The 25,677-nt window shown below is 39.4% G+C and overlaps 8 protein-coding genes across 10 annotated transcripts; 4 read left to right on the top strand and 4 right to left on the bottom strand.

The window, feature by feature from the left end:
• Positions 1-80: 80 nt before the first annotated feature.
• On the bottom strand, positions 81-441 carry AT2G47844 (uncharacterized protein; the record flags this gene model as incomplete). The annotated part of the gene is made up of 1 exon (NM_001125071.2): positions 81-441. The coding sequence occupies exon 1, from the start codon at positions 225-227 to the stop codon at positions 81-83; it is 147 nt and encodes a 48-aa protein (NP_001118543.1). The 5' UTR covers positions 228-441.
• A 77-nt stretch (positions 442-518) lies between these two features.
• On the top strand, positions 519-1,333 carry Tic20-II (putative conserved protein ycf60). The gene has a single exon (NM_130351.3). It carries the CDS (start codon positions 563-565, stop codon positions 1,187-1,189), a length of 627 nt encoding a protein of 208 aa, NP_566112.1. The 5' UTR covers positions 519-562; the 3' UTR covers positions 1,190-1,333.
• Positions 1,334-1,505: 172 nt separating this feature from the next.
• AT2G47830 (Cation efflux family protein) lies at positions 1,506-4,704 on the top strand. Of its 2 annotated transcripts, NM_130350.3 has the most exons (12): positions 1,506-1,888; positions 1,975-2,044; positions 2,127-2,224; positions 2,414-2,529; positions 2,759-2,874; positions 3,108-3,204; positions 3,348-3,432; positions 3,600-3,662; positions 3,741-3,846; positions 3,929-4,059; positions 4,152-4,243; positions 4,327-4,657. In NM_130350.3, the coding sequence occupies exons 1-12, from the start codon at positions 1,547-1,549 to the stop codon at positions 4,424-4,426; spliced, it is 1,416 nt and encodes a 471-aa protein (NP_182304.2). In that variant the 5' UTR covers positions 1,506-1,546; the 3' UTR covers positions 4,427-4,657. The 2 variants fall into 2 exon arrangements, with proteins under 2 accessions (NP_182304.2, NP_001318443.1); NM_001337276.1 differs by lacking the exon at positions 1,506-1,888 and having other exon boundaries at positions 2,044-2,224; positions 4,327-4,704.
• Positions 4,698-8,383, bottom strand: AT2G47820 (arginine-glutamic acid dipeptide repeat protein). Of its 2 annotated transcripts, none has more exons than NM_130349.3 (3): positions 7,903-8,235; positions 6,658-7,422; positions 4,698-6,567 (listed from the first exon to the last, which is right to left on the bottom strand). In NM_130349.3, the coding sequence occupies exons 2-3, from the start codon at positions 7,396-7,398 to the stop codon at positions 4,891-4,893; spliced, it is 2,418 nt and encodes an 805-aa protein (NP_182303.2). In that variant the 5' UTR covers positions 7,399-7,422; positions 7,903-8,235; the 3' UTR covers positions 4,698-4,890. The 2 variants fall into 2 exon arrangements, with proteins under 2 accessions (NP_182303.2, NP_001189773.1); NM_001202844.2 differs by having other exon boundaries at positions 4,712-6,567; positions 8,212-8,383.
• Positions 8,384-11,901: 3,518 nt separating this feature from the next.
• NF-YB5 (nuclear factor Y, subunit B5) lies at positions 11,902-12,862 on the top strand. The gene has a single exon (NM_130348.3). It carries the CDS (start codon positions 12,100-12,102, stop codon positions 12,580-12,582), a length of 483 nt encoding a protein of 160 aa, NP_182302.1. The 5' UTR covers positions 11,902-12,099; the 3' UTR covers positions 12,583-12,862.
• Positions 12,863-14,904: 2,042 nt separating this feature from the next.
• ABCC4 (multidrug resistance-associated protein 4) lies at positions 14,905-20,854 on the bottom strand. Its single transcript, NM_130347.5, has 11 exons — positions 18,480-20,854; positions 18,075-18,395; positions 17,896-17,982; positions 17,160-17,819; positions 16,908-17,072; positions 16,518-16,812; positions 16,212-16,426; positions 15,818-16,123; positions 15,658-15,721; positions 15,321-15,560; positions 14,905-15,237 (listed from the first exon to the last, which is right to left on the bottom strand). The coding sequence occupies exons 1-11, from the start codon at positions 20,574-20,576 to the stop codon at positions 15,137-15,139; spliced, it is 4,551 nt and encodes a 1,516-aa protein (NP_182301.1). The 5' UTR covers positions 20,577-20,854; the 3' UTR covers positions 14,905-15,136.
• A 1,638-nt stretch (positions 20,855-22,492) lies between these two features.
• On the top strand, positions 22,493-24,556 carry AT2G47790 (Transducin/WD40 repeat-like superfamily protein). Its single transcript, NM_130346.4, has 8 exons — positions 22,493-22,722; positions 22,804-23,017; positions 23,108-23,203; positions 23,348-23,422; positions 23,512-23,622; positions 23,713-23,804; positions 23,879-23,963; positions 24,062-24,556. The coding sequence occupies exons 1-8, from the start codon at positions 22,574-22,576 to the stop codon at positions 24,416-24,418; spliced, it is 1,179 nt and encodes a 392-aa protein (NP_566111.1). The 5' UTR covers positions 22,493-22,573; the 3' UTR covers positions 24,419-24,556.
• AT2G47780 (Rubber elongation factor protein (REF)) lies at positions 24,486-25,480 on the bottom strand. The gene is made up of 2 exons (NM_130345.5): positions 25,121-25,480; positions 24,486-25,039 (listed from the first exon to the last, which is right to left on the bottom strand). Exons 1-2 carry the CDS (start codon positions 25,442-25,444, stop codon positions 24,656-24,658), a joined length of 708 nt encoding a protein of 235 aa, NP_182299.1. The 5' UTR covers positions 25,445-25,480; the 3' UTR covers positions 24,486-24,655.
• Positions 25,481-25,677: the final 197 nt, after the last annotated feature.

Here is a 25,677-nt window from a genome sequence, read left to right as displayed (position 1 = left end):
ATCCCAGAAAAGGGAAGATATTTCCAAGAAATATACTACTTGACAAAACAACAAACAAAAAATAAATAAACTAATTTTTACTAGTTTCCAACCAAAATGACGGTAAGGTCCTTGGGCGGGGATAGCGCGCGAGTGGCCAACATGTGACACACAGACAGTTTTCTCACTTCACTTGCTAACTCGGGGAGTAAAGTGGTCTGGTCCGAAAGTGGGGACACATCCGTCATTTCTACCTGCTACTGTTTCTTAACTGCTCTCTCAACTCGCTCTGACCGAGTCTGACTCGACTCGACTCGCCTTCAATCAATGCCATCACATTTCTTCGTTTCCGCTTCCCATTTGTCGGCGCCACAAAAACCTTCTGTTGTTCACGAAGCCCTCTAGTACCATATATAGGCCCATTTATATAGCTAAGTCGGCCCAATTATGTTGTTAGTGTGCGCGGGCCAAATTTTAGATTCGAAAACGGCAGCGTTTGAGCTGTTACTTTTTTTTGCTCTTCTTGTCAACAAATCGACACTGCCGACTAAACAGCGAAAATCCCAAACAAAAAAATAAAAGAATGGCGTCTCTGTGCCTTTCTCTCCACCAAACCCTAACTAATCCCCTGTCGGCTCCCAGATGCAGACCACTCAGCCTCTCCTTCCCCGGATCCTCAACCTTCTCGATCCGCCCCTCTAGCAGACGCGCAACCGCCTTGACGACCCGCGCCTCCTACACCCCGACGCCGGCGACTGAGCGCGTGATTTCGATAGCGTCGTACGCGCTGCCGTTCTTCAATTCTCTGCAGTACGGGCGGTTCCTGTTCGCGCAGTACCCAAGGCTGGGATTGCTGTTCGAGCCAATCTTCCCAATCCTGAACCTGTACAGATCGGTGCCGTACGCGAGCTTCGTGGCATTCTTCGGGCTGTACCTGGGAGTGGTGAGGAACACGAGTTTCAGTAGGTACGTGAGGTTCAACGCGATGCAGGCGGTGACGCTGGATGTGCTCCTGGCGGTTCCGGTGCTGCTGACCCGAATACTGGATCCGGGTCAAGGAGGCGGGTTTGGAATGAAGGCGATGATGTGGGGGCACACGGGGGTTTTCGTCTTCAGCTTTATGTGTTTTGTGTATGGAGTCGTCAGCTCCTTACTCGGCAAAACTCCATACATTCCATTTGTCGCTGATGCCGCCGGTAGACAACTCTAATTCCGGCCAATATCTACCTCACTCAGTGTTCGGGTTTTCGATTCTAGAATCGGTTATTTCTGGTTTATAAGAGAGACCAAATCAATCAGTGTTGTTAATTAACCATTACCGTTTTAAAAAAAATATTTTTTGTTATACTCCCAACATTTGATTTGGCCCAATATGAAAGAACAGTATGGGGGGCCTTTAATGAAGCTATCATTGACTGAGTATAATTTTACAATCGTCGGTGAAAAGGTAACTAAGTAAACGGTAAAAAAATGAGCGCCGTCTATCTTACCGCGCAATGAATGAGAAGTCAATTTGGGAAACTGATCGGAGAAAAGAGGGAGAGAGGGTTTCTCAGCTGAAATCAAAATGGGTATTATCAGATTTCAAATCCTGAATCCGACGAGGATTTGTAGGTCTACTATATATTATATGTCTTGCCGTTATCTGCCATCATCATCATCATCATCATCACCACTCCGAGTATCTTCTTCTTCATCGCAAAAACCTAGTTTCGATTTCTCCAGAAGGTGGCATTTTGGTCACCCTGATCATCACCAGCAATATCAAAAGCCTGGAGAAGAAGGGGAGAAGATATTCCGGCTAGGTCTCACCGCAGATATAGGTTTATCTGTCGCAAAAGCTCTCACCGGTTATCTCTGCGGCAGCACCGCCATTATCGCCGATGCTGCTCATTCCGTTTCCGATGTGGTAATGAAAATTCTCATTTGCTGAGGACGAGAGATGATCCTTCCTTTGGTTTTGTTTCTCACATGATCATCATCATTATATCTCAGGTTCTAAGTGGTGTTGCTCTAGTGTCTTACAGAGCTGCAAATGTTCCCAAGGACAAAGAACATCCTTATGGTTACCTTTTCTCTTCTCTTTCCTTTGATGTAAATACATTATAATAACAATGAACTGAATTTCCCCATGCATACAAGGGCAGGTCATGGTAAATTTGAAACGCTTGGAGCACTTGGCATCTCTGCCATGCTTTTGGCTACTGGCTCTGGTATTGCCTGGCATGCTTTAGACCTTTTATCTGTATGACCACCACTCTCTCCTTTCTCTTTCTTTTTTAATTACTCATCTCCACCTCCACAACCTTGCTTCATTGTATGAGAATATATTGCACTTCATGTTTATCTTTTATCGATCCTCCATTGTTTGTTTTATTTGGGATATAATAAATTCAATTTACAGAGTTCTTCTCCCTTCCTTTCTCATTTGCAGATTGCACTGTCCGCAGCTCCTGAGGTAATTCATAGTGGACATCATCACGGCATTGATATGAATCATCCCATTCTCGCTTTGACTGTTACTATTGCTTCCATTTCTATCAAAGAAGGGTACAAACATCACTTTATTTATCACTCTTTTCAATCCAATCAAGTTTATCATACCCCATTGCTTTACGTCTACAGCTTTTGCTCTACCGTCGCTTCTTACTAGACAATTGCAAATTTTCACTTTAGTTAGACTTGCTTCTCAGAACCTACCGCCCCTTTTCTTTTGATCCTTCATCCCTATTCTCTTCACTTATTTTGATCCTTCATCCCTGAATCTTATGTTTCTCAGGCTTTATTGGATCACAAAACGAGCAGGTGAAAAACAAGGGAGTGGTTTGATGATGGCAAATGCTTGGCATCATCGATCAGATGCTATTTCTTCTCTAGTTGCACTTGTTGGAGTTGGTAAGCTTTTCTTTCCAATCAGTACATATGTAAATCAACTATATCCTTTGTTTCAATATCCCAGACCTGGTCACGCATATGGCTACTACTAAAGAACTGGAGACAATGTAGATCTCTGAATTCCATTTATTTACTTTTACCAAGTCTCTCTCATCGGTCCAGCTATTGTACGGAACTACTGATAAAGGGAGACATGAAGTTCTCATAAATCGTGAAATATGACTTGTGTGCAGGAGGTTCTATTCTCGGAGTTAATTTTTTAGATCCTCTAGCTGGCCTTGTTGTCTCGACAATGATTGTCAATGCCGGACTGAAAACAGGACACCAAAGGTACTCACGCTATATATGTTGCTTTTTCGATTTGTTTTCTCCATACAACACTTGTAATAGCTTGAACATGGAATAATGGTTACAAATATGTCTTTTTGGTTCCAACACCATGTCCATTGCTGAAATCTCATTTCTTTGTTCAGTATCTTGGAACTCGTGGATGCTGCTATACCAGCTCAGCAATTAGAGCCAATAAGACAAACCATATTACAGGTTGAAGGAGTGAAGGTACAGATTGTAGTATATTTCACTATTCGACCTTGCTAATTGCTATATAACATTATGGTGTTCTTTTCTATAATCAGTTATCTGTAATGAGAAAGCATGCTTTCATGTTTTTTCTTATTAATTTTGCGAATGAGTATCAAGACTTTCATGATAATCTTAATCCATAGGGATGTCATCGGCTAAGGGGTAGGAGAGCTGGTTCATCGTTGTATCTTGATGTACACATTGTGGTGAGTGCTGCTTCCTTCTGCCTCAGAGTAGAAAGAATTATCTCAATAAAATAAATCATTATCACCTTTTCCTTACAGGTAGATCCTTTTTCCAGTGTGAGTGTCGCACATGAGGTAGGAGAATATGTACGGAGACAGATTAATTTGAACCATCCTGAAGTGTCCGAAGTTTTTATTCATATAGGTATTGAGCATGCTGCATGGAGGTCTAATCAACTTATTCACTGCTTCTCGGTCTTAGCTATCATCTCAAACTTTCCTTGCAGATCCAGCCTTTTTACAGTTTTCTTGTAGCACCAAGGATCATGACAGTATAACGAAGGAAAGTAACATCTGCCAAGAGATTAAACATGTTGAAGCCACTGTCTCAGACATTTTTTCGTCGCAGTTGTCTGAGGTACTCACTTTCTATAATCCAGACCTAACCCAACCTCTAGTTATTCCTGTTTATTAGTTTCAAGAACAATGGAATCTTTCGCATATGTGCAGAAATTGACGATCAAACGAATTACACCCCACTTGTTACATAGCAAGATCTTGCTCCAAATCGTAGTCGCCATGCCATCAACCATGTCCATACAGTAAAGCTCTTACATGTCTGTACCTTTAGGCCATTTTGGCCACTCTCTTGTAACCATCTGACAAGTATTTGGCTGCTCTGTAGGGACGTCATGATAGCTGCTGAACATGCAGAGAAAGAGATTCTGAAGGCAGCCCCAAATGTGGCTCGTGTCAGCATTCAGCTTAGTCTTAACTCCGAATAACTTTGAAGGAAATAACAAGAGAAGACCCCTCTGCAATGGCTGCAACAACTATAATTTTTAAAAAAAGAAATACAGTGCGCTAACTATGTTCATACTGATTGTCAATATTTTGTTGATATTTCTGGCTTTCTTTACACTGCTCATCGAAGTTGTTTCTTTCTGATGAGCAATTTAATCTCGAAAATTTGCAACTTGATGATTCCAAAGCTGAGAAAAGTTTTGGGAATGTAAAATTGTTGAGCACTGATTCTGCTGCATTGGATACGATGAAAGCAAAATAACATCACAACTTTCCATAGCTCCTTTCAACCTTGACAGTGCTACGATGAGATGAGGGTAACAGAAACAAAAGGCAAAACATTTACTATAACTATGTTGCTATATTGACTCTAGCTGCTAAAGTCCTCCCAATTTTTGCGCTTGGTCAGTATTTGCAGAAATGTCAATTTCAGATCGAAGCTAGTCTATTCAGTCTCGTCAGTGTTTGAACCATCCTCTACAGTTCCGTTTCTGAACTTGGAGGACACAGGTAAGTGACGATGGATGCGCTTTGTAGACTTTGTTCTTGACTCCTCTGAAGCCTTTCTCTTCTTATTAGACTTTGTTCTCGACTCCTCTGAAGCCTTTCTCTCCTTATTCGAGTTACCAAGGTACCCAAAAGCAAAAGCTTCCAGTGCCTTTGTAGTCAAGGGTCGGGTCCTTGTACTCTGCCTCCGTTCAGGAAGGAGATCCGCGGTTACTTGCAACTCCTGAGGCTTACACTGCTTTTCCACATCCACTTGAACAGAGGACTGCTCGGCACAAGAGCTCTCACTGTTCTGTACAACGTCTGCCATGACAGTATCAGTACCATCAGCTTCACGTTCTAGGGAGATTTGTGAAACGTTCAAATCAAAATCTTCTCTGCTTTCAGATCGTTCTGGTGATATTTCTCGGTCTATGTTTCTTCGACAAGAGCTATCTCTTGCAAAGGAACTGGTTGAGGACAGTTTCAGAGTTTTATCTTCGTTGATGCGCTCCTCTCTCGTCAATACTACATTTAGATCAGCTTTTAATGGGTTTGGTCTCATATGTTTCCCTTTCTTCAATGGTTTCTTCTTCCTGGACTGGGTTTCACCAAAACAACCTGCTTCTCGCAAGGTACAATCTGCCAAACTACTCCTTTTGGTGCAGACAGGTAACAATTTTGGATTTCTTGGTCTCCCGCCTTTCCGGTTCTTCTGCTGTCTCTCATTGAGAGAAATGGTGCTTGGACTCGTGGCATTGTCCATGTTTACAGAGCTGCTCTTACCAGAACTAATGCTGCCCCCACCACACACTCTCGAAGCCATTGATTTAGCTGTCGTCTCTGCCTTGTTTTCAGATTCTTCTGACATGTTATCTTCAGATTCACTCAAGTAACTTGAGGAGTTAGCTATTGAACTGCCGGTCCCAACAGGCAGAGATCTGAGCTCTTTCAATGTACATCCTTCTATACTATTCGTCTCACTGGTATCGATAATTGTAAACAACATGACCTCCTGAATTTTTCTTGTTTTGCTGCGTGGCTGTAGGTACTTTTTCTTCTTCTTGCTGTTTGGTGAAGAATCATCAAACTCCTCTAAATTTGTGGGAGGGTCATTCTTGATAACCTCTTCTTTGCTCCCCTTCCTCTCTAGATCCTCATCAAGCTCAAGAAGAGTGGGATCTAAAGCAACTTTGTTCAAGACATCAGTGAGAGAGTCAAAGTAGTGATTCCCCTTTGACATCTTCCTCCTGGAAAACTTATTGGCTTCCGGAACGAGAAAAACCAGAGAATTCTTTGGACCATCTTTCGGCTGCTCAGAGTGCCACCCTCTTGCCAGCAAACGTGGCCAAACAGCTTCCCAGAAGAGGTCACTGGACCGTGTTTTGCTCATCCTATATTCTCCTGTTAGGAATTTGACTATATCCGCAATCGGAAGATCATTGCGTATTCGTACTTGAGAGTTACCAGAGGCTCCATGATTCAACTTGGTTGGCTCTAACGCGCAGTTGGTCAGATCTCTTTTCCCTTTACCTATACCAATAACTTGTGTAAGCATATCAATGCCTACAGTATTCTTTAAAGTGAAGACGTAATCCTCCAGTGCAATCTTATCTTCCCTAAATGCTTTAGATACCTACAAAAACAACACATGGAAATCTCAAGAATCTGCATTTTGATTCAGAATACACCGCAACCACTAACTAACGAGAAGCATATTATGTACCTTAAGCAACGTAATCTTGCATTCCTCGGATACATGAGACGAGATCCGAGAGAGCAACTCTTGTTGCCTCCAGCCTGATAATAATTTCTGGCCTTGAACAGACCGTCTGCTTCTGGACTTGCGTCCATCTACCCATCTCCGGTATTCAGTAGACCTGTAAAAGCTGCCGTAATAGTAAGAGAGCATATCTCCCATGTGCTTGCTCCCAACAAATCTCTGCACCAAGACAAGGTTTTTGCCAAGACAGTAGAGGCCAAGAAGAAACCTCTCTTGCTCAGCATCTTCCCAAGGTTGACCCAAAGTCCCAGGGAATGGATAGAGGGTCTTATCGAGCCAGTCAAACTTGAACTTGGCGTTTTTTTGGCAAGGCAATGCAAGCACAATACTCCTCGGTTTCATGCAAGCAGCATTCTGCAAGGATTGATCATCGACTGGTGGACTGGCTTTATCAATATCGGCTTCACGGAAACCTCTGAATTTCTCACTTCTTGTCCACATAAGAGGGATAGGCAAGCCAAAAGTAAGGAGTTTCTGCAGGGGAGGCTCTGAATGAAAGCAAGTAATGAGCTTTAGACGATCAGACTCAGTGAGTAGCACAGGTAGATCAGCCTGGTACTGATCTCCAACGCGAGGAAGTACATCAGGGTCTCCGTGAATACCATTAAGATAAGGGGAATTCAATAGCATAGAGGATTCATCGACAAAAGCTTCCTCCATGTCATCTGAATGAATAGGCTCCATCTGAGTAAGTCACCACCAAGAAATCTAGAGCATTGGAAAAAAGGGAAGCTTGTTAAGTGTTTCTGAGCCAAACACACATCCAAAATCAACATTCTCTAACGACACACAAGTTGGGGTTGAAGGAGTCAAAAGACATCCCCAAATACAGAAAAACCCTAAGATTGAAAGAGAATGCAGATGAAATTCCAAAGTCACAAGACACGAAGAAGAAGAGAGCCAACATTGAATGAAACGATTCCGAAACCCAAGTTAAAGCTGCCGTTTTTCTTTCTTTATTAGAAACCATAATGAAACCAGCTTTAAAAGCTAGGGAAGACAGAAACTGACCCAATTCATAAGAAAACAACAAAAACCCAGGGAAGGCACGCCAATTCATGAAAAATACATGATTCGTATGGCTACGAAAACAAAGAAAGGAGTAATTGTTGAACATAAGAGCCGAGGCTAGTAGTAGTATGCATACAAGACAAGACATAGTCACATAGGAAGACTTTGGCAACAAACCTCCACAGAAGAAGAAGAAAGAAGAAGTCGGAACATTCAACGTGGAGCAATAAAATCAAAAAGCAGAGCCAATCTATGTATTGAATCTAGATGTCAACTTCGCGTGTGAAGGAAGAGGTAACGATACGAACAACAAGAAGAAGAAGAAGAAACGCCGAGACCGATAGCGCAAAACAAATTACAACTTATAAAGCAATATTATATAAAAAGAAAGAAAGAAAAAAGAAAGACAAGTCGCGTTAAAAGACGGAGACGAAGAGGAGGAAGAAGAGGAAGACGTGGTCGAAAGGAAAGAGCTTTCAGATTTACCTCTGCTCTCGTAAAACTCACACAGCTTTAGCATCAACACATCCAAATTCTTTCTCCTCTCTCTGTCGCAGACTTTCTCAACAAAGAGCGACCCCAAAAATAAAAAATAAAAATGAGAATCACAACATATATATATATATATGTATGTAAATGTGTGTGTTTTGCTGCATATGAATACGATGGATCTTACTTACGCTTTTTTTTGTTTTTTGGGGGTTAATAAATTCCTTAAAAGAAATGAAAAATGTAATAAGAGCGTGAGAACACGCGTTCTTCTCTACTAGAGAGAATGAGATAGATAGATTAGATGGGCCTCTCTGATAAATGGAAAATCCCTGAATTAACCTTGTCTTTACAACTGTCTCTTCGTCTTCCTTTACCCTGTTTCCGTCATTTTACTATGTTTTCGCTTTCGTGGCAACTGAAACTTTTTTTTTAATTAATTAATTAATACTTCTTCTTCACTTAGCCTCCGTACGTGTTTAATTACTTCCTATTTATACTTTCTCTTACTAATTTTTATCTTCTTTTTCATGTTAATTTTTAGAATACTTGAGAATTTTATTTAACTATTCTAACTCTAAAAACTTTTTGTCAAATTTTGACTCGCAATTTAAACCAATGCATGTTGCGTTGACCACCCAAGAATGAACTTTTATCTCTAAAACTGGTTTAGATAATTACTGTTTCTTTTATTTTTCTTCTATTATTTAAGGTGTCATGATATATATAAATAACACAAGTGTCTAAAATAAGAAAAAGTAAAAAAATAAAGACGACGGTCTAACAACTCCGTACAAGCCAAATAATCTTCTTTATATAGTTGTTTGTTTGTTTGGGTACCTAGAATAAAATAATTGAACTTCAAAGGCTTATTTTCATTTCAAGCCCAAAATTGAGGCTAAGCGAATTACCACCCTCGAAGTCAAATAATGACCCAATGCTGCCTCTCATCATTCGCGTCATATACACAACACAGCCCAAACTTTTTTTTTAATTAATTAATTAATACTTCTTCACTTAGCCCAAATAATGACCCAATTGTTTCACAAAAAGCATCACAATGCTCCTACTTTTTTATTTTCCTGTCCAAGCATATTGTGCTACTTAGGGATAATGAACCGTAGTGGAGACCGAGGGAAACAGGCCATGGCGATCAACTGGCCCATATGCGAAAGCCCAGTGATCAAACTCCAAATACATTCCCGGGTCTGGGTCAAGTCAACATTTTTCACAAGTAACTATAAACAATCTCGCCAGTTGAAATGTGTATATATAGTTTGGATTCTTGGCGAATAACGAGAGAAAACTTATAACAACAAAAAGAAAAGAAAAGAAAAAAGACAAGACTAATTAAAGACAGACTAACAATTTGTATTAAACATACTGAAACAATGTTTAATTCAGCATGGACCACGCACAAAGCTACTCGCACGCTTAATAGATTCACTATACTCGATCTTTACAAGTGGGCAATAAAAATGCCATCAAATATATATATATATATATATATATATATATATATATATATATATATATATATTGCTTATGCTGATCTTAGTTAATTAGATTACTATAATTGCATGACTATATATACCAGCTTTTTTATTCGACGATATGAATAAATATATGCGTTTGCGATTTAATTCAATTTAATTAAATTTATTTTATTAGACATTGGAGAATCGAAAATATATTCCTTAATAACAACTTTAAAAAATCACTAGTCGTTTCCTTTTCTATCAAGCCATACTTGAGAGGACATTTCACAAAGGTGTTATTTTATCGACCAACTTTAGGATTTAATATCTTAAATTTTGTACTATATAGATTTGTATATTCACGTTCTCATGGTTTCAACAACTAATTAATGCTTTATATGTTTTCTCCCTGAAATTCCAGCAAATACACATATTATATACACACAGTTTTTCATTAGTAGTAATTCTTATCTAAGTAACTAAGTAAGGCGCATCATTAGTTTTTCTACTAAACATACTTTTGGTGTAGGATTCGAAAAATAAACTTCCATATGCAACCATATGACCTAGCTAGTTTCATTATTACAACCTTAAACCGTTTGAAACCATTTATGACGAGTCAATTTCATCTTTTGATTAGGAGGTAGAGAACCAAGTTAATGAGCAAGTAATACTAATAATTACTGTTTATAATATAGAAATGCTATGAACGTCATCATGCATCGTTCAATAATTAATTAATATCTAAAGGCGTTCAACATTTGTTTATCCGTTTCAAGGTGGTCCGATCCACCATCGGTCGACACTTGTCCTCACTTTGTTAATGATTTTACATATATGTATATGTAGCTGTAATATTTAACTAATGACTTAGGTTTTTCGGGAAAACAAATAACATAAAATAATAGCCAACATATCATACTTCTAGAACACCATGCTCTCCAAAATCTTGTAAAATCCTCTATGTAATTTATAAATCTATCTTTACATTACTTCTTTAAATAATAAATGGGAATGTTTTGCTAAACAGCTCATATTATTCTCATCCATAGTAAGGCGACAAAGCTTGTAAATGTTTTCGTCTCAATATAATGCAGAATTTACATAATGCTGTATAGCCAATCAAAATAAATTAAAGTTTAAAATATAAATAGCTAGTTAACTAACTAAATCACTGTTTTGCGGATATAAACTAAATTTCGTCTAATAATTAAATACTGGTAAAAAGTAAGTAAAAACATAAAATCACATATAAGAGGAAATATATATATATATATATATATATATATTATTAATCCAACTAGTTTTGATTTGAAAGTTCATAGAATTTAAATGGTAGTTTGATTAAAGTAGGTTATATCATCGAGATTGAGTTCTAGATGGATAAGAAAAACCTAATGTGTTGACAAAATATATATATCAAAAGTGTGGTGAAACAAAAAATTATGTATTTCCTCAGTTCGAAAATATAAAATATTTTAGTTAAAAAACGATTTTTTTTTTAAAACAACATTATTAATAAGTAGTTGAAAATATAATTCAACCAAATATTATTTATAGCCTCTTCAATTTTGGCAAGCAGACTACTAATTATAGACCACAAGACGTGCTTTTATATGGTCCACGAGTTCGATATTATCGTTTATTAAAGTGACTAGCTCTTAAGGAGGAATGTGGAATAATTGAATAATTTTTGGTTGAGGAGAGTTTCCAGACTAACTGGAGTGTGGAGTCAATCCACAGATAGACGGTATTGACTTAAGCAGGAGGACCAAAACTTCCTTTTTAGGGTAACATCAAGTACGTCATCAACCCCAAACTATTTTCGCCTTCACGTACGTTGAGGATATCATATCATATTCATTCCCAAAGGCGAGATAATTCACTACTAAAGGAATGATATATGTGTTATATATTCTTAACACATTTCAACATTATTTTGTTTGCAACACATCTTATTCTATGATTACATTTTAATTGTTTTAACTCAACCAAAAGGGTTTAGGAGAAAATAATTAGAAGAAAATTGAGAGAGAGAGAAATTAGCTAGACCTGCCACATTGTCTCCCCTGTGACCTAGACCACTCTCATTGGTTTGTATGACACGTCACCACCATTCTCTGACCAGACAAACATAGATAGATACTCCTTAATTAGCTCTCTTGCCTTTCTACTTATATATAAAGCTAATTTAACTACACAAATCTCTCTGTCAAAACGAATATTTTTTTAGATGTATACATAATAAACACATTTATGTTAAAACCTCTCCTTTTTCTGTGTGCCATATAGTTTGGCAAATTACATATCTTCGTTCTATATCATCATTCGTTGTTGTGAATCATACTGAAACGAACCCCTCACCAAACAAGATTTATAGATCCTCTGCTTTAATTATAAGATTCTGATGGCGGGGAATTATCATTCGTTCCAAAATCCAATCCCTCGATACCAGAATTACAACTTCGGGAGCAGCTCATCTAATCATCAACATGAACATGATGGGTTAGTGGTGGTGGTGGAGGATCAACAGCAAGAAGAAAGCATGATGGTAAAAGAACAAGACAGGCTACTTCCGATAGCAAACGTAGGAAGGATCATGAAGAACATCCTCCCAGCAAACGCAAAGGTCTCTAAAGAAGCCAAAGAGACTATGCAAGAATGTGTGTCCGAGTTCATTAGCTTCGTCACGGGAGAAGCATCCGATAAATGCCACAAGGAGAAGCGAAAGACCGTTAATGGAGACGATATCTGTTGGGCTATGGCTAATCTAGGGTTTGATGATTACGCCGCCCAGCTCAAGAAGTACTTACATCGTTACCGAGTTCTCGAAGGTGAGAAACCTAATCATCACGGCAAAGGAGGACCTAAATCCTCGCCAGATAATTAAAATTCTTCCATCGCTTTTTGATTTTCCTTGATTAATCTCCATGTCATCATCTTCCTCTTTAGGACCAGCTATCTTTTTCTATCTTCTCATATATTGTTCTACATATATAAATAAATTTTATGTATATGATGATATAACATGTATGTGGTGTGAGGTACTGAACAAATCTGTGTTAATTCTTCCAGCTGATTTTGTTATTTTCTATATTTTTATTTATTTACATATATTGGAGTGGAGATCGATCGATGTGTATATTATGAACCATTTTCGGGATTTTCTTTTGGTTGCTTCATTAATGCTTTTTAAACAATTTATTCAGATTTAATTAATTTTCGACTGGTATAATTAAATAAAATTAAATCGAGCATCATACAACAACACAAGTCCTGCCACAACCAACCAAACCGGTTTTTAACTGTTTACCATCTAACTTTTAAAACCGTCAATCATGAAGATGAACTAATATATCATCAACTTTGTAGATTAATTTCGACAGTGAGGATATATACTACCATGTCCCTTTCCTCTGATCTAGACTACTTAACCCTCTATATATAAGAAATCAACTTTGCAATTTCGTAGTTTGTGGAATTCTTATTCAGTTAAATCAATTGATTTCTTTCGACAAAAAGCGAAACTTAGTCGACTTTCAGTATTTAGATATATTTTTAGATTATGGCATTTGCATATAGATTATTCGCATTCATTTATCCACACTAAAATGCTAGCTATTCCGTACACATCATATAGAAAAATAAAATTTACTACTTCGATATTGTTTTCTTTAAAGCCTAATTGATATTTAGACCTTATGTCGATATAGATTAATTCTATTTTCGACGTGATTCACTTTCTAAACAGTATATAGTACTAAGAAATAAAAATGGGCTAAATTGATTAGTTAAGAGCGAGTGGTCCATAAATCCAGATCAGTTCTCACATGTTATTTACTAACACAAGATCCCTGGACCTTCCACATAAAGAAAGTTATACATGTCTGACTCACGCTAATAACGTATACTTTTTACTCCAAATTTCAATTTGACCATTATACTCTTTTTTTTTTTTTTTTGTTAATACCATTTCAGCTGTTGATATCAAGCAAATATTTTCGCCTTCTCAAAAGATGTTATGTATTGGTTGATATGTTTGACCAAATAAAAAAATGTTAAGTTGAGATAGAATCTTAAGTTTAAAAAGAGATATATCTTAATTTAAATATTGTTGTTAATGTGTTGGCCTATAATAAATCATAGAGGTGGTATATATCGACGTTGTAAAACAGGACTATGATGCATAAAAAGAAATCATGTTATTTAAGATTTAACTGGCTGTTTAGAGGGAGCCAAATATTTTGGCTAATGAGATAGAGAAAGAGAATGTGTTTTCAACGGATTCTTTTTGTTAAAGAATATAAATATATATTAATCATAATGAGGCTTTTACACACAGGTCATAATTGAATGTTAATTAGGGCTGTAATTAAGATATAAAAATAGCATATGAAAAGAACATAATGAACCAAAAGCGGCTATATATGATTCCTCCAAAGAGGAGTCAACATGAAGCTGAATTTGTATCTGGTGGTCCTTTTCATCTCCTTTGATGTTGTTTGCAGTGGATGATTCCGCACGATGGTGTTGATCTCAAGTTTTCGTGTGTGTTAGCGAGAAGCTGGTTAGTGAGGAGTTCAATAGTGTATTACTGTCTAGTGACGTCGTGTTAATCCAAATATGCAAGGTCTTGGAAGTGATTTCTGGTATAAAAAAAACCGAGAACCAAAACATGCTGAAAATCTCGGTGAATTAGTTGTGTCACTAGTGTTGATCATCAATTAACTGTGTTAAATTTTCTCTATAATATTATAAAATGTAGCAATTGTTTTCTTAGTAAGTACTACAAAAAAAGGTTTGAAGAAGAGCGACCAATCATAGGCTACATAGTAATTCTCAAAAACGACTAACTTATACCTTGAAGAAACCAAAGATTCCAATTTCACGCATATCACCGTTTCACGCAAATTCTGAAGTTATATAGATCATGTGCATCCATCAAAAAATGTATTTGATACAAAATATTCAATATAATAAAATACACTGCTCCACTCTATTAGTCTATTTTCATAAGATGTTTATAATTATTTATTTTTTATTTCATTTTCTTTGAAGTTATTTAAAAAGTGTAACTGAAATGTAATTTTTTTATTTCCCTTGCCTCAAATATATGCTGTATTTTTACTATTCTTTTATTATTAGTTAACTTTAAAAAACTAATTAATTGATGCTTTTCATGTTAAAAACATATAAATTTTAAAATATCTTGCAAATAGAAACGAATAGAGAAAAATTCACGTGTTGGTAGATTACTGGATTGTTATTAGAGAGTTGTTTGAAGTATAGTGAGCGAATTAAAAATTTACTGTGTTGCTTGCTGCACTAAAATTACGATGTCGTTTTTGAATCTAAAACATGTGAGATTATAGGAATTTTCTTTGATACAAATCTCATTTGAAGAAGGTTTTAAAATATTTTCAGTCCCCGCCGGCGTAAAAGATTCATATTCCGGCAGATCGGAGAGCGTACTCTTGCACCAGCGCCGCAAACAGAGACGGCCTCTCCAGCAAGCGAGCCGGGCTATCGAACTCTTTCGCTTTCCCTGTTCAAAATTCCATAATTCATCAACTCTGTATTTCTGTAAAACTGAAAACATGACAAGTTTGTTTCTTTTTTAAGTCTTACCAGCATCAATGACAAGGACTCGATCGCCGTCCATCACTGTAGGAATCCGGTGGGCGATGCTGATGATGGTGCACGACGCAAAGTCTTCTCTGATGATCTTCTGAATCACGGCGTCGGTTTGGGAATCAACGGATGCAGTTGCTTCGTCTAGGAAGAGAAGTCTGCTGCGTTTCAACATAACCCTGCCTAAGCATAGAAGCTGCCTCTGCCCTACGCTCCAGTTCTCCCCATTATCAACCACTGTTCCAATCAAGTATTAATACTTCATATATATAGATACAGAGATTTCTACGATATATATATAGATCAAACTCCATCGTTACAGATCAATACTCACCCAAAGAATCGAGCTTCTCAGGCTTGGTAGCTACAACATCCTTGAGTTGACACCGTTCCAGGCTCTGATAAACAGAAAAAACGAAAAACAGATGTTGTTATATGTAACAAATGGTTTTTAGCTTTAGAAGATCAAGAGGCAAAACATGTTTTATCATCACCTTCCAGATTTCTTCGTCAGAGTATTGCTCTGTCGGGTCGATGTTGCTTCTCACGGTTCCTTCAAAGAGGACAGGTTCTTGCGGAATGATTCCGAATCTTGACCTGAGATCATGTAGCCCTAGAGTGCTTATATCAATCCCGTCTATGATTATCTTCCCTCCTGATGGTTCTACAAGCCTGAACAAGACTTGGATCAATGTCGATTTCCCGCTTCCCGTCCGTCCAACCACACCAACCTTCTCTCCTCCTTTGATGTCAAGAGTGATCCCCTTGAGCACAAGTGGAGTGTTCGGTCTGTAGCGCACCTGTTGTTTACAACACACATCATCCTTCACAAGTTTGAACAGTAAAGGTGAGTTTTAACACAAGGCTGTTTTGGTTTCTTTGACTCACCTTGAGGTCTTCGAGATGTACATTGCCATGGAAGGGCCAATTCGAAGGTGGAAGGGTTTCTTTTCTCTCCCACTCGGATTCTGAGGGAATATCAGTGAACTGTTTGATCCTTTCAACTGAAACCATCTTGTTCTCGACAAAGCAGCTCATGTATATGGCAAAGAACAGAACCGAGTTCAGGGACAGTCCGTACGACAGGGACAACCCTACATTCTCTGCATCAGACCCAAAGAAAATGCATGATTTATTGTCCCAAGGGAACGAACATTAGTATCAACTACTGAAAGGGGGTTTAGTGATCCTTACCTGGTCTGATAACGTTGCTGGGTAACAATACCATAAACAAAGCCGAGATGCAGAGCACCCAGCTCCCAACCAGCTCCAGCCGAAACCCGAGCCATTCGTTGGAGCCATTGTTGTGGAAGTCCATCCTGAGATTATCATTTACACGTTTTACATTCTCTTGTCTAAACAACTCCTGCTTCCTGAATGATCGGATTGTCATCACTCCAGCTATACTTTCAGAGAAATGGTGGATGATGGGAGCCTTAGTGATTGAGTCCATGCGTGTTAATTCACGGGAAGAAGCGAGGTAATAGTTCTGAAGATCATAAGCAAAGTCACGTTAGGAACATCATACATATCATACATTTAAAAAAAATAAAAATCAGAGCATGAGATCAAAGAGATGCCTACCCGGTACCAGATGTTAAGCCAGCCAAGGGGAATCACAAAGAATGCAGTTGGCCAAGCGTACTGGCAGGTAACTATGAAAATGCTCAGCAGAGTGGTGTACATTGAGACCACAAGTCCGAGCATAAACGGAATAAGGATATCGACATTGGTCTGATCAGTCGATGCCTGCAAAGTTCGAAAGAGAAAATTCCTTTTAACATCTCTGCTAAAATTTGTATGTAAACGAACTGATAAGGAGAAAAGTTGTCTCACCCGACTGAGAATTCTTCCCGATGGCGTGGTGTCAAAGAATGACATGGGAGCGTGTAAGATACTATTAAGAATCTGTCGGAAAAAGATCTGAGCCGTCTTGAGTCCCAAGTGGGTGACGTAATATGACCGGATGCTCACCAAAACGATGGAAACAAGTGCAATAATTACATATCCGAGAATGAAAACGGAAGCATCAAATGATATTGCATTTTTGGCTGATGTTTCGTATGCAAGCCAGTAATCGCTGGCCATTAGAGATCCCTGCCACGTCAGAGAGAAGAACAGAACAAGCACAATTCCCCACCAGCCATAAGCCTCAGTGCAGTACTGTTTGTAAACTCCTAAGCTAACCTGTCCGGTTTCCCTTTCTTCTTCTTTGATGAGCTTCGAGCCATCTTCTACGATGTGAGAACCGAGAAATGATTTGATATGCTCATCGTTTAGATCACTTAAGTGAGGAGACTCCATTGACGTTCTCGGAGAGCTTGCATGGGGAGACGTTGGTGTTCTTGGGGATGTGGCGACTGCTGCAGAGTCTGCACCGGCTTCAACCAGCTCCATTGACGTCTCATGTGCAGCCACAAGTTCCCCAAAATCCAATCCGGAGCTGACTAATTCGTCATATTTTCCTGATTCAACAATCTTTCCATCCCGCATCACCTGAATATTCTATCTCGTAAGAACAAGTTCTAGTTTTTTTATTTTACTAACATAAATCTATTAATGATTTGTATACCAAGATGCAATCCACGTTGTGCAAGAAATCCACTTGATGGGTAACGAGTAATACGGTCTTGCCTTTCAGAGCTCCTCTTACACATTTCTGTAAAAACATCACAATAACAAGAATCAACTTCTGTTGCATTTTAAAGGGGGGAATACTAACATCAAGAGTTTTTTTCTGTCCCTTGCTACCTTGAATATATCTGAACCGGTATGAGCATCCACTGCGCTAAAAACATCGTCGAGCAAGTATACATCGCATTCCTGATAGACAGCACGTGCGAGCTGTATACGTTGCTTCTGCCCTCCGCTGAGGTTGATTCCGCGTTCTCCAATCTCAGTCTTATCTCCAAACTCCATCATTTGTAGGTCTTTTTCAAGAGAACAGACATTGAGAACTTTGTTGTACTTCTCTCTAACCATTGGAAGACCAAACAAGATGTTGTCTTGAACCGTCCCGTTTTCAATCCACGACGTCTGAGCTACATAACCTGTGCTCCCACAAACTCTCACCTACAAATAAACTTGTTTTGAATCAACAAATGTTCCAAATGTTAGTTCTCTGAATCTTTAGACTACATTAAAAAAAATTCGCACCTGGCCTGAGATTCTGTGCATTTCACCAAGAACCGAAGCTAACAGAGAAGATTTCCCTGAACCAACGGTTCCAACTATCGCAGTGAGCTCACCTTTCTTAACCTTGAAGTTGATATCACTGAGAGCAGGTTCGTTGTCCTCATCATCCCAACTAAAGCTTCCATCTCTGACCTCCACGGCAGTATTACCATCACAACCCAGGGCTCTCTCCACAGCATCTTCCGACAGCTCTTTGCTCATCATGTATGAGTCCAGTCTCCCAAGAGAGATCATTGCCTGCGAGAGAGAAATCATAGACTGAGGAAACGTCCTGATGGGTTCTTGCAGGATCTTGAAAATGGTTGTGGTGGTGAACACAGTCCCAGCGTCAAGCTTGACTCCCAAGGCAAGGGCGGTGGCGAAGGTGAGAGCAGAGATAAGCACTGGCGTGCTCCAGAGGACAATAATATTGCCAGCAATGGAGTAAAGAAACTTGGATAGCCAACCAAACTCCATGTCCCTGAATTTGAGGATCCTCTTGTTAAAATGATTCTCCCAAGCCTGAAACTTGATGACTCGCATGTAATTGAGCATCTCGTTGGTGGCCTTCATCCGAGAATCTCGGTTTCCCATCAAGCTGAATTGGTATCCGTTGTTTCTCTGAGTCCCCAGGAGGATGAAGACGAACACTCCAGTCAGCCCAATAACCGCGGTTATAACAGACGCGCCTAGGCTCCCGTAGAGAAGCACTAGTGCAACAGTGACTTGCAAAGGCATGAGCCAGATTGCGTGGAGCTGAAGCATCATGTCAGAGAGCTGTTGTGCATCTACGGCCATGTAATTCACGATTTGTCCTACGCCGTGGTTCTGACGCGCAGAGCCTGTGAGCTTTAAACCTTTCTTGTAGAGTGCAGTGATTAGAGTTGACCTTATAAGCATCCCAAGCTTCTGGGAATCGAAATTGAACTGATGCGTCGTCAAGACCTCGACGAATTTGGCAACAAGGAGGATGAGGACGAGGTAATAACCTTGCCACGGGGAGGATCTCTTGCCGGAGGTGAAATCGACGAAGCTCTGGATGAGAACGGGACCAACGTACATGACGCCGAGACGGACGATGGCTAGAATCGCGGTGAAGAGGATCTCCTTCCAGAAACATCGGAGTAGAGTCGTACGGATAGGGTGGCTAGAATTCTCCGACGGTTTGGGCCAACTCGATTCGAAGAGAAGCGCGAGCCTCTCTGCTTTGTGCTCTGGAGAAAGCGTGGGGACTTGTTCGAGCGTCAGTGGAGATTTGTAGCCTTTGCTGAGTAAAGGATTCATCCATAACCAGAACGTTTTCGAGAAAACAGAAGCAGACGCGTAGAGAGAGACGTTATCGGATTTCTCCACCGAAACGGCGTCGGATGGTTTCGTAGGACTGTTGGTCTCCGCTGTGACGAGGCCGGTGATTCCTCTGACGGAGGCGATGAGAAGAAAGGCGGTTAAAGGGAAGGAGAAGAATGAAGCGACGTCTTCTGCTCTCAGACTCGTGGCGGCGTCGGAGAGAAAATGGAAAATCCCAGTGACGGCGAAGAGAGACGTGAGGACGAAACTGGAAATCCAGTAGATTCGTAGAGATAAGGGATGATTTAGAGCAGCGAATCTCTTCTGGTGGAGGACGAGAACGGCGATGACTAGGTGTGTAACGGCGTGAATAAGCCAAAAGAGCGGGTCTATGAGGTTCCATGGTCTCTGAGTCCGTCGCTTGCCAGTGAAGGCCAAAACGCAGAGCACGACGGAGCAAAACGACAATAGAACGGTGACTGCGACCGTCGTTTTGAACCATGCGGTTGTTCTGGTTGGGGTTCTTCCACGGATACCAATAAGAGGTTTCCTAATCTCAGCGTGTCCGTTGATTTCGGAAGAAGAAGAAGGAGAAGAAAAGAGCTTGTGAAGAGCGAAGCAGAGGAGGAATATAAAATCAACGGCGGAGAAGAGAGCGCGTTGAGGGCAAGGAGAGAGTAAAACAAATCTGAGCCATTGGATTGGTACTGGAACTGAAGACGTATGTTCTACAACAGCCGAATATGAACATGAGAGCTCAGAGAGCCATGGAGAAGACGAAAGCAACCACATTTTTCCCAGTGAAAAAATATAAAAAAGAGAGAGAGAGAGGAAGAGAAAATTCCTCTGAATTATCGGTTTGTTTGAAGTGGAAAATGTAAGAAAGAAGCTCCTGACATTAAAAGGTACCGATTATCACATCCCACAATAGTGTGACTGGTGGTGTACAACAATGACGCTGCAACAAAAGGCCAAACACAAAAAGAAAAAGAAAAGTTGACTATCATTTTATTACTTATGAATCTTTTTTTGAATAAAAATGATAGAAACTTTGCTATTCACGTGTTAATCATATTATCTACTAAATAATTACTACTATATGATTATATATTATTAGAGGATAGAAAAAAAAAAAAGTCTGTTGGGTCAAACCATTAGAAAATTGATTAAATCAGTATTTTAGCATTAGAGTCATTTTCTCGAAGATTACGCTAAGCTGATTTCCAACAACTAATAATCTTTTAGTTTCGCTTTTTCAAAAAAAGAAAGAAAAAAGATGTTTTATGCACTCAATCATATATGGTCATCTAGTCTTACCCGTAAACTGTCTGCTATTTTTATTTTCTTTACACTAAGTTTGTTTTAAAACTCAAAGTTGTTTAATGTTTTAATAGGACTTATTGGAAATAATATTATTAATGACGTATCCACGACCTTGACCAGTGTACACAAAATATATAGCTATATGCGTTGTCTAGCTAAATACTGCCAAGAGAAGACAAATTCTTGGTTTTGGGCAAAAGAAAAGACAAATCCATTGGAACGAAAATTCGAATCTTTTATCATTAGCTAATTACATGCCGTAGTATCTTCTAAATTTGGTTGAGAAAATCGAGTTTACGATTTGTTTTTAGTCTACTAGTTAAACAAGAGACACGCGGAAACCTTTGTTAATAATATATAAACAGCCGCTTAGGAAAAATTTAGTATTTTGTTGACAAGATCAGCAGAAGAAAGAAAGGAACTACACCATACTAATAAATTAATAATAAAGTTACCAAAAAGTGGAAAGGGTCGTGTGAGATTTGTCTTCCACTGAGTTGGTCGAATTGATTAAGAAAGATGAATAAGAAGAGTCTATGAGAATAAGAAAAGTCTTATTAGAAAAATTGGACCAATTATTGGAACCCTTTATATCATGGAAATATGGAATGATAAAATTCTATCACTCTCATATATAATATAAAGTGTTGTTGTATTGTGTGAAATAAAACTGTGTTGCTGCAAAAAAGTGGTGATAATATGAGACGTAACGTACAATTTGCTCCCTTGAGAAAACGTCGTCATGATTAATATAAGTTGACGTTCCCAATTTTATTACTCCTACGTAATAAAAGGGGGACGGGCCGGAATATCAGTTTCCAATCAGAGCAGAGTTGTCTTATCGCACTTAATTATTTGCAGGCTACTTGTTGTTGTTACTCGTTTCTTTTCCATTGCCATGTGTAGAGGAATATAACGATTAGCAAGAACGAAAAAACCGACTAAAAGATATATATGCAGAGAAAAAAGATCGACATAGAGTTAATTACCGCATGTTACTTGTATTAGTAATAATATTATGTTATGGGTCAACACACCTTTATAATATTAGATCCGATCACTGACCGATCGGAGCCATTGAAAAAGGACATTTTCATAAATCTCAATATCAAATGATATCTGGTTGTAACCACTAAATCTGTTTGCTACCATCACGTGGCTTTCTATATGTTTCTATCCGTTTTTTAATTTAATCTTTTCACATTTTAGTATGTTTATGTTTCTATGGACATGTTTAGAAGAAGCGCACGGTGAGCGAGCGAGTTGGTTGTTGTTTCCTTGGGCTAATAATCGTATTGGACCGTGCGTTAAATGGGCCGAAAAGGTTAAAACAGGCCTAAATTTTGACCTATAGAGTTATAACCTTCTCTATGACTTAGAGAGGTAAGTGCTAATCCTCGTTTCGTTTTGATCAACGAACAAACCCTAGACCGTTAAAACCCTTATCAATTTCGCTGAAACGGCAAATGGAAGAAGTGTCGTCGGAGATGGAAGTGGAGGTTCAAAATCGTCAGCTTTCGGATTCTTCTCCGGCTCAAAACGTGAAGAAATTTGGGCTCAAGAACTCTATTCAGACCAACTTCGGCTCTGACTACGTCTTCCAGATTGTCCCAAAGTAAAAGCTTTCTGTTCTCTCTTTTCGATAACCATACTAATTAGTTTACTGAAAGTGAACCCAACTCTGGTTTTGTGACAGAATCGATTGGACAGCAATCGCGGTTTCCTTATCAACCAACACCGTCAAGCTTTACTCGCCGGTGACTGGTCAGTACTACGGCGAATGTAAAGGCCACTCCGATACCGTCAATCAGATTGCGTTTTCCTCCGACTCGGCGGCGTCTCCTCACGTTTTGCACTCTTGTTCCTCCGATGGTACCATTAGATCTTGGGACACTCGAAGTTTCCAACAGGTGAGTTTTTTTTTTTTTATATAAATTCTGTCGTAAATGTGATTCCATTTTCGGAACTCATTGAATTTAAGTTGATCATGGGTGTTTCAGGTTTCGCGTATTGATACTGGGAATGATCAGGAGATTTTCAGCTTCTCCTATGGAGGTGCTGCAGATAATCTTCTGGCTGGTGGATGCAAAGAGCAGGTTAGGCATCTCAATCCTGTGGAATCGTGTTTTTTTTTTTGTTTCTCTAAATGTTTAAAAAGGAGTACACTTTGAGAAAGAAAAAAGGCTAGTTTTGAGCATTTTCTATGTTTCAGCTTGTTACAATCTGAAGCGATGGTGCAGGTTCTTTTGTGGGACTGGAGAAACTCAAAGCAAGTTGCTTGTTTAGAGGAATCCCACATGGACGACGTCACTCAGGTTTGTTGCTCTCTCATTCTTTCTGCTCAAGCGGGAAAGGAACTAGTTTGTTGTTAGTTTATAGATGTCAACTCTGTTCTTAATTATAGGTACACTTTGTTCCTAACAAGCCCAACAAGCTTCTTTCCGCTTCCGTGGATGGATTGATATGTCTTTTTAACACTGAAGGTGATATCAATGACGATGATCATCTGGAATCTGTAAGTTTTAGATTTAAGGTATCAGCCTTCTTGCTGCATCAAGATAGTAGATGAGAGTTCTGAACCATTTCTGCCTTGGTCGCTCTTTAGGTCATCAACGTGGGAACTTCAATTGGCAAAATAGGTTTCCTCGGAGATGGCTATAAAAAGCTCTGGTGTCTCACTCATATAGAAACTCTAAGGTACTCTTTCACGCCCTCCTCTCCAACTGTAGTCTGTTACTTGTGCTGTTTTTAATTTCTTTACTCCTTTCTAGTATTTGGAATTGGGAAGACGGAAGCTGTGAAGTCAACCTAGAGAAAGCTCGGGAACTCGCATCAGATAGTTGGACTCAAGATAATGTAACAATCTCATTCTTTCCCTTCTAGTAAAACATTAACACTAACCAGAAACCTAATGGTTACTTACAGAGTTGAACTTTCCCATTACTCTTTTGCAGGTTGATTATTTTGTTGATTGTCATTGTCCAGGAGGTGAAGATTTATGGGTGATCGGTGGAACGTGCGCAGGAACCGTTGGTTATTTTCCGGTGAACTACAAACAGCCTGGATCAATCGGTACCGCTGAAGCTATTCTTGGTGGAGGTCACATAGATGTAGTAAGGAGCGTTCTGCAGATGCCAGGCGAGTATGGAGGAGCTGCAGGGTTATTTGGATGGACTGGGGGTGAAGATGGGCGACTATGTTGCTGGAAGTCGGATGAGGATGCTACCGAGATTAACCGGTCTTGGACTTCAAGTGAGTTGGTTGTTAAGCCGCCAAGGAACCGCAAGAAAAACAGACACTCTCCTTACTAGTAAACAGATACTACTTTTTGGGTCTTGTGTCTTTTATAAAAGTTGAGACTGAAGAGGACAGTTTCCTTTATGTCTCTTGTTCTTGTTATTATTAAAAGGCAAAGTTGTTTAAATGAAATATTGAAGAAAGATTACATCTCTTGGGATAGCAAATTGCAGAAAGGAAAGAAAAACAGAGTACATACAGTATATATACTCTATAGAAGAAGGAATCTTTGGCTTCAGAAGAGTAAATAGTCAATCAGCTCGACACTGATCTTGTTCCAAAATATCAGAGATCTTCTCAATAGGAATCATGGGTAGATACTCTGCCCCAAAGTAGTCTCTGTCGCCAACGTAACGAACCGCATCGTTGTACTTCTCTGACCAGTAAAACGCCGTGGGGATCACTAAATGCGCAACTTCAGGGAACAACGGCAGTTGATTCAGTAAACGCCACAGCGTCGCTGCGTAATACTCTGCCGCTGGCTCGTACTTGTCCCGGACGCTTCTTGCAATGCTCTTGGTAGTGTCCACAACGCCGGTGCGCTGCACCTCCGTGGCCACCGTGAGCGCTTGGCTAGAAGCTTGCTTCACCAATGACGGAACATATGTCTCAACATCGAAGAACACATCGTCCACCTGAAAACCAAGCAAATCATTTGCCTCTCACTCATGAAACCGAAGCGATATTCAAGTTAAGAATTACATTCTGATTGTTACCTTACGATCGACGAAAAGGAGAAGCTTGAAAGGAACGTCGTGGAATTTTTCGTATAATGGAGCAAGCACGGTTCGAACGCAATCTTCAATGTTCTCGACGCCGAGTTTGAGTGGACCAGCGTTGTCTTTAGCCAACTCGTAGAGGGTCGAGAAACAGGCGGCGAAGTAAACCGCCGCGACTTGAATGAATTCCAAGTGCTTGAGCTTCATCTCATCGTCGTCTTCCACCACTAACGAAGGCGAAGACGAAGAAGATGGTGGAACTGGAGTAATCTCCTGTGGCTGTGATTGCTCTTCTTCGACTACTATTTCATCTTCAGCCATTGTCAAAGACTTGGTGCCGTTGCAGACAAACGAACCGCTCTCTCTCTCTTTAAAAAGACTTATATCACACCGGACGGCTCAGATTTGAAACTGGTGAGCCACGTGGCATGTTGCTGCCATGCTCCATTTTAGTTTTAATTTAAGCGAAAGGGATTGGATTGTGAGAGACGAGTGACCTCTAGGACAGCTGTCCTATTGACAGATGTCTTACTCTTAATGGACCGTTTTCAACA

Source organism: Arabidopsis thaliana, chromosome 2 (genome assembly GCF_000001735.4).
Source record: "Arabidopsis thaliana chromosome 2, partial sequence".
In the NCBI taxonomy this organism is placed as follows: domain Eukaryota; kingdom Viridiplantae; phylum Streptophyta; class Magnoliopsida; order Brassicales; family Brassicaceae; genus Arabidopsis; species Arabidopsis thaliana.
Note: the sequence above shows the minus strand (reverse complement) of the source record. Positions and strands in the feature narration are given on the sequence as shown.